Raw genomic sequence first — 7249 nt, forward strand, 5'->3', positions numbered from 1 at the left:
GATTAGAGCCGTTTGAAGAGATTTGTGAAATCTTTCGGGATTTCAAGGATCTTTAGGACTTCAATTTACTTTCTTGCTGTTCATTCTTTTCTTTTAAATTCTGTTTATGCCGATTCTTTTGATCTAACTTGTTTATTCTTCTTGTAAAATTTCCAGCCATCTTTATTACTCAAAAAGATCGATCGGTACTCATTCTTGGTAGCCAAATTCGACTAAACTTATCTTTTCCAATTAATCTTGTTGAATTCTTCTTGTCAAAACTGACTGTTTTAGGTTGCTGGAATTTTGGGAAAAATCAAGTTGCTGGAATTTGGGGCTTTATTCATCGGTTTAGTTCTTGGACAGATTCAGCTTGTTGAAAATCAATCTTGGAGATCGATTTCGTGTTTTTGCATTCCGAAAACATCTATTCATAAGATCTTTGATTCTTGGCTGTTCTTGATTGTTTTGGGGATCTTAATTTCCAGATCTGATTTGTTTTTAATCTTATTCTTTGTTTTGATTTCAGATCTATTCGATTAGAGCTTTCGTAGGAGTTTCTCGTGACTTGGCAACTCGATCTTGGTCCGCGCGCAACTCCATATCAATATCGATGGCAAGAAGAAGGTTGAAGATGGCTCCCACAATCAAAAGATTGTTAAAACAACTTCTAAAGAAAACTCAAGAGAGAAATCTTGGAGAAAACTCAAAGAAAATTCTATTCTCTCAAATCTAAAATTTAAGAATGAATCTAAGTGTTATATACAATGGGTGGCTGGCCATGCCTTTAAATAGGCCTCAAGTAATCCTAATCTAACAAGTAACTAATAAAATTAAACCTAATTAATAGAATAAAATAAAGGAAAATTCGGCCAAGCATATATATGGGCTGTTTTTGGGCCAAATTTTACATGGATGTTCCTACAGCTTAAAAAATTAAATTAAACAATTAAAATGTTTATAAATTGGGCCCTTTGACATTTTGGCCTGATTTTCAACTAAGTATGAAGGAATTTCTTGATTGGGCTGGAATTTGGTTATTGGCCTCGCCTTCAAGAATTTGGGCTCGTGATCCATTTCTTTCTGAAATTGGGTCATTGATGCTCGTAACGGAGATCCAATGCGTGTTGGCTGCAAGATTTGGTTTCTTGGACCAAGATTTCCAAGATTTGAAATCTTGATTTTCTTGATTCTTGAAATCGCTCCAAACAGCAAAATTGGGCCAAGATTCGGTTTCTTGACTTTCTTGAAAACAAGAAAGTGAATCTTGATTTTCTTGATTTGAGCCCATCACCTTCTTGAGCTTGGGTTGGGCCTTTGTGACTCGTATCACAATGGCTAAATGACGGAGGTGAACTCAAGGTGACGAAGCAAGCAAAAGTGGCGTTTTCCATAGGCAAGTACCAAGATGGGGTGATTTGTGATGTCGTGCCCATGCACGCGGGACATTTGTTATTGGGGTGTCCTTGGCAATTTGACCGACGAGTAGTCCACGACGGCTATACAAACCGATATTCATTCAAGCACCTTGGACGGAATGTTACATTAGCTCCGCTCACACCGAAGCAAGTGCATGAAGACCAACTTAAGATGAAGCAATCTATTGAGCGAGAAAAAGAAAAAGAGAAAAAAAAGAGTGAAAAGAAAAAGAAAGAAACGAATGATGAGAGTGAGATAAAAACAAGAGTGACAAAAGACAAAGAACAAGAGTATGAAAATAAAAAAACGAGTGTTTTTGCTACAAAAAGAGAGATTCGAAAATTGATGTTGGCAAGGCAACCCATCTTTGTACTTATGTACAAAGAGTGTTTATTGGAAACTAACGATCTTGAAAAAACTTTGCCTACTCCTATCGTTTCTTTGTTGCAGGAATTTGGAGATGTTTTTCCCGAAGAAGTGCCAAATGGCCTACCTCCCATTCGAGGAATCGAGCACCAAATCGACTTTTTGCCCGGTGCTGCAATTCCAAATAGGCCAGCATATAGAAGTAATCCTGAGGAAATGAAGGAATTGGAAAAGCAAGTAGCCGAATTAATGGAGAAGGGCTACATCCGTGAAAGCTTAAGTCCGTGCGCGGTTCCTATATTGTTGGTCCCTAAAAAGGATGGAACATGGCGAATGTGCGTTGACTGCCGCGCTATCAACAAAATCACAATAAAATATCGCCATCCTATTCCCCGCCTCGATGACATGCTTGATGAACTTAGTGGAGCCCAATTGTTTTCGAAGATTGATTTAAAAAGTGGGTATCATCAAATCAGAATGCGGGAGGCAGACGAATGGAAAACTGCGTTCAAAATGAAGTATGGTTTGTATGAATGGTTGGTAATGCCATTCGGACTTACCAACGCTCTTAGTACTTTCATGCGTCTCATGAATTATGTTTTACGTTCGTTCATTGGGAAATTCTATGTTGTGTATTTTGATGATATTTTAGTCTATAGCAAAAGTTTGGAAGATTATATTCAACACCTACGTGCGGTGCTTGAAGTGTTGCGAAAAGAGGAACTTTATGCCAACTTAAAGAAATGTTCTTTTTGCACTAATGAAGTTGTCTTCTTAGGTTTTGTTTTAAGTGCTCGTGGTTTAGAAGTTGATCAAGAAAAGGTTAAGGCGATCAACGAATGGCCGCGTCCAACTAACATCAGCCAAGTGAGGAGTTTTCATGGGTTGGCAAGCTTGTACCGAAGGTTTGTGCCTAATTTTAGTTCTGTAGCTGCCCCCTTGACAGGTATAATTAAGAAAAATTCTCCTTTTGTATGGACTGATGAGCAAGAGAATTCTTTTAATAAGCTTAAAGAATGTCTAACTAATGCACCATTATTGTCTTTACCTAATTTTAATAAGACATTCGAGATAGAGTGTGATGCTTCAGGTATCGGCATTGGCGCTGCTTTGATGCAAGATGGACGACCCGTTGCGTACTTTAGTGAAAAGCTCAATGGAGCTACGTTGAACTACCCAACGTATGACAAGGAATTGTATGTGTTGATTCGATCCCTAGAGACATGGTAACACTATTTATGGCCGAAGGAATTCGTAATTCATTCAGACCATGAGGCTCTAAAGCATTTGAAAGGACAAACCAAGTTCAATAAACGTCATGCGAAGTGGGTGGAGTATTTGGAGTCTTTCCCGTACGTGATCAAGTATAAAAAGGGTAAGGAAAATGTTGTAGCCGATGCCCTATCACGAAGGTACGCACTTGTTAATTTAATGGATTCTAAATTGCTTGGTTTTGAATTTATCAAAGATCTTTATAAATCTGATGCTGACTTTGGTGAAATTTATGAGTCTTGTTCGCATGGTGCTTGTGAAAAGTACTTTCAGCATGAGGGCTATTTATTTCGTGAGGGCAAGCTTTGTGTGCCTCAAAGTTCTGTACGAAATGTGCTTGTTGAAGAAGCCCATAGTGGTGGACTTATGGGTCACTTTGGGATTGCCAAAACTCTAGCAATTTTGCACGAACATTTCTATTGGACCAAAATGAAATGCGACGTACTAAGGAAATATGATCGTTGCATCACTTGTAAGAAGGCAAAGTCACGAATCAAACCACATGGTTTATGCACCCCGTTGCCTATTCCCGATGCTCCGTGGGTAGATATTTTAATGGACTTCGTTCTGGGCCTTCCAAGAACCAAAAGAGGAAGAGATTCAATATTTGTTGTCGTAGACCATTTTTCAAAAATGGCCCATTTCATACCTTGTAATAAAACTGATGATGCTACTAACATTGCTAATTTGTTTTTCAAGGAAGTTGTCAGGTTGCATGGAATTCCTCGTACTATCATTTCTGACCGTGACACAAAGTTTCTAAGTCATTTTTGGAGGACGTTGTGGGGAAAATTGGGCACCAAACTTCTATTTTCAACAACATGCCACCCTCAAATGGATGGCCAAACCGAAGTAGTAAACCGTGTGCTATCGACTTTACTTTGAGCTATTTTGCAAAAGAATTTGAAAATATGGGAAGATTGCTTACCTCATGTGGAGTTCGCCTACAATCGAACCGTTCATTCCGCTACGAAATTTTCTCCTTTTGAGGTAGTATATGGTTTTAACCCCATTACCCCTCTTGATTTGGTTCCTATGCCTGCTAATGAGTTAGTGCATGTAGATGGTAAAAGAAAGGCCGATTTTGTCAAACAATTGCACAAAAAGGTCAAAGATAATATCGAGAGGAGGACTGAACAATATGTTCGAATTGCTAATAAGGGACGCAAACGAGTTGTATTCGAACCCGGTGACTGGGTTTGGATCCACTTGCGCAAGGAACGATTTCCCGAGCAAAGGAAATCCAAATTGCAATCAAGGGGTGACGGTCCATTTCAAGTGCTGGAGCGGATTAATGATAACGTTTACAAAATCGACCTACCGGGTGAGTATGGAGTGCGTGCAAGTTTTAACTTTGCTGATTTCTCTCCCTTTGATGTAGGTGACGATTCGAGGATGAATCACTTCGAAGAGAGGGAGGATGATATGAGCTCGCCCATGAAGATAGGTGCCGAATCCATGGAGTTGCCTATGGGGCCAATTACTCGAGCACGTGCCAAGAAGTTCCAAGATGCCGTAGCAAGCTATATTGCTCGAGTGTGGAGTGATGGGTTGGCTGCACACAAAACGCCCAGCTCAACTAGTTTGATTCGCACTTTTCTACAAGCTGATTTTAGCTCGTATCAGCTCAATTCAGCTCAATTCGGCACTTAACTAATTCAAGGAGCTGATTACATTCATTTTGAATAAATTACATTAGTTGTGTTAGTTTAGAATCAGCTCAAATCATTTAATTGAATAAATGTGTTTTAAATCTGGACATTTTAATTTAGCTTATTAAATGTGTCTTATATTAGTACATGTCTTTAATATGTCTATATTAAGTCACAAATTAAATATGTTTAGTTAATTACAAAGTTTTAATGTGTCTAGATTAAGACAAATTTATTAGTGGCTGCTAATTAATTTGTCTTAGCCGAATTAATGTGCAGCATTTTAATTTGTTCAGCTGCTGATTTCATGAGCTTTAAATATGTTTTTAACTGAATGTATTTGATATTTTTCAGATGCATTAGCTAGCTTAAAGGCAAAGGAAGGAAATTAAAAAAGGAGCATGTATTTGGGCACATGCATGGACGGCATTTAAAGTGCAGCTTCCTTGTGTTTCCAGCTAACTTTTCGTGCAGCTCAATGGACTTCAAGCTGCTGTTTGAGCTTCTCTAAGGGTCAATTTCGTGGAGATCAATGGCCAAAGAGTGCTTCATAATTTCCAGCAGCCAATTCACTTGGTGGCTGCTCATATTTGGCCAAAGAAGCATAACTTTTCAAGCTGCCCATTTCTCTTCTCCAAAGCAGCAATTAATCTCTTTTAAAAACATTAGTTGAATGTGAATTTTAGCCATAAAAGGGGCCAGCCGAATCATCTCTTCTAGAAGGTTATTATTCAGATTTTTGTTTATGAATGTATCTAGGAAATTGCTAGGAAGTTTCCTAAAGAAGCTTAAGGCATAAGAATCTGATTAGGCTATTCAGCTACCTTAGTCCATCCTATAAATAGGCCATGTAATTCACATTTTGAGGTTAATGAACAATTTTATAGCTTTGCTAAATTGTGAGGTTGTTTTCAACTCTCGTTATTCTCCAAGGACTAGTGAGACTTATCAAACATCTTTGTGGCGTCAAACTTGTCTTTGTTTATACTCGAACTTATCACTTTAATCCCAAAAGTGTGGCGTTCGATTCATACTGAGGTTCCTATCATATTTTGATAGTGGGTCGAAGTCTTTATCCATTTCACAAACCTTCCATCAACACCTTACCAACCTAAGCATTCTCATAAGATACGGGTTAACACACTACCATTGTGTTAGTTCGGCTTTGAATCCTTAGCCAAATTGCGTTCTTTGACTTTTGTTTCATTTCCTAAATCAACCAAACTCATTTGAGCCTTAATCATCTTTTTCTTCTAGCCTATTTTGTAAAGCTTTCAAATTACTCTTAATTCACGATCAGGCAATTTCTACGACTCAATTCGTTAACGAGGCGAGGGCGTATCAGACATGCCTTTTCATCTACACCGGAATCAAGTAAAGAGACATGACTATTGGCTTCCCTACATGACTTTAAAAATTGAATTAAAGTTTCTTTAAAACCTTAGTTATTTTCTGGAGGTGAAAGGTCACAAATAGGCATAGTCATAATAGTGTTTATAAATAGATTGTAAGAAGACATTATTTTTGTTGAAGATGACTTTTGCTAAGTATATGAACTTTTGTTCTTTGTGAGAATTCTACTACTCTCATTGTTCTTTCTTGGACTGAAACGACTTATCAAGCTCAGCTTGTGGCGTCATTCTTTCCTTGTTAAACCGAACTTATCACTTTTCTAAGTGTGACATTCAACCATACCTTTGGTTCCTATCTTGCATAGATAGCGGGTCAAGGTTTTTATCAAACTATTCCTTATCATTTGACTTGGGTCAATAATCATCCTTATTGTTGGTTCATTCTTAGCCTTAACCGTATTCACCCATCCACCCTTCCTAACATCTTTTAACAATCCTGTTTTGGACCTATCTTTCAGCCTTTTCAAGCTTATTTTTGAAACAACTCAAACTTAATTTCACGATCGGGCAATCTAAACTACTCAAATCATTTTGAAATGAGTTTGTATCACTGTTTGTAGATTTGTGCTCTGTCAGCACTTCGGTGCTTCTGTTATTGATCTATGATGCCTGTAGTGTGGTGTAGTTACCCGAGTATCTGAGTCAAGTTACTAGTTCATTGGGCTAAATGTTAATGAAGTTACAAAATTATTTATGTGCTTAAAGGCTAATGTATAGTCAAGGTAATAGTAAATGTTAAATGTTCAATGAACCACTTGATCATATGTGAGTATAATTATATCGATGATTATACGGTTAAAGATAGATGTTTATATACATAGATGAATGAGTTTGGATTGAAATATTATAGTACATGAAGCATATGGTGGATCATTTTTAGTACTAATCCTATAAGAGCTTCGTAAATGATTAATAGGTATTGATGTGATCCGGCTCGGTTGATTGAGTCGATTCACTTGATTGCCCGATCGTCGACGAGAAGTTCGTTCGAAATTGTTTTAAGATGAAGATTGTTTTCAGTTTAAGCGGAAGACTTTTAAAAGGGTTCAAAAGATAGGCTAAATTCGGATATTTTGTAGGTTCGGTTTAATAAGAAAAGAAATAAAGTTTATATTTAATAAATAGGATGGAGATGAAAAAATGAACTTA

At 37.5% G+C, this 7249-nt stretch overlaps 1 protein-coding gene across 1 annotated transcript; it reads left to right on the forward strand.

Annotated features, from left to right (window-relative positions):
* Positions 1-1773: 1773 nt before the first annotated feature.
* Positions 1774-2720, forward strand: LOC121216103 (uncharacterized). Its single transcript, XM_041091400.1, has 3 exons — positions 1774-2099; positions 2424-2669; positions 2711-2720. Exons 1-3 carry the CDS (start codon positions 1774-1776, stop codon positions 2718-2720), a joined length of 582 nt encoding a protein of 193 aa, XP_040947334.1.
* Positions 2721-7249: the final 4529 nt, after the last annotated feature.

The sequence above is a fragment of the Gossypium hirsutum genome, chromosome D04, assembly GCF_007990345.1.
Source record: "Gossypium hirsutum isolate 1008001.06 chromosome D04, Gossypium_hirsutum_v2.1, whole genome shotgun sequence".
Taxonomy (NCBI): Eukaryota; Viridiplantae; Streptophyta; class Magnoliopsida; order Malvales; family Malvaceae; genus Gossypium; species Gossypium hirsutum.

What these genes read in the sequence shown, in the direction of transcription:
- LOC121216103 (XM_041091400.1), top strand. Translation starts at nt 1,774, where the DNA reads ATGTACAAAGAGTGTTTATTGGAAACTAACGATCTTGAAAAAACTTTG. An exon ending in AAGGATGGAACATGGCGAAT is followed by an intron (nt 2,100 to 2,423) that starts GTGCGTTGACTG and finishes TTTAGTCTATAG; the next exon opens with CAAAAGTTTGGAAGATTATA.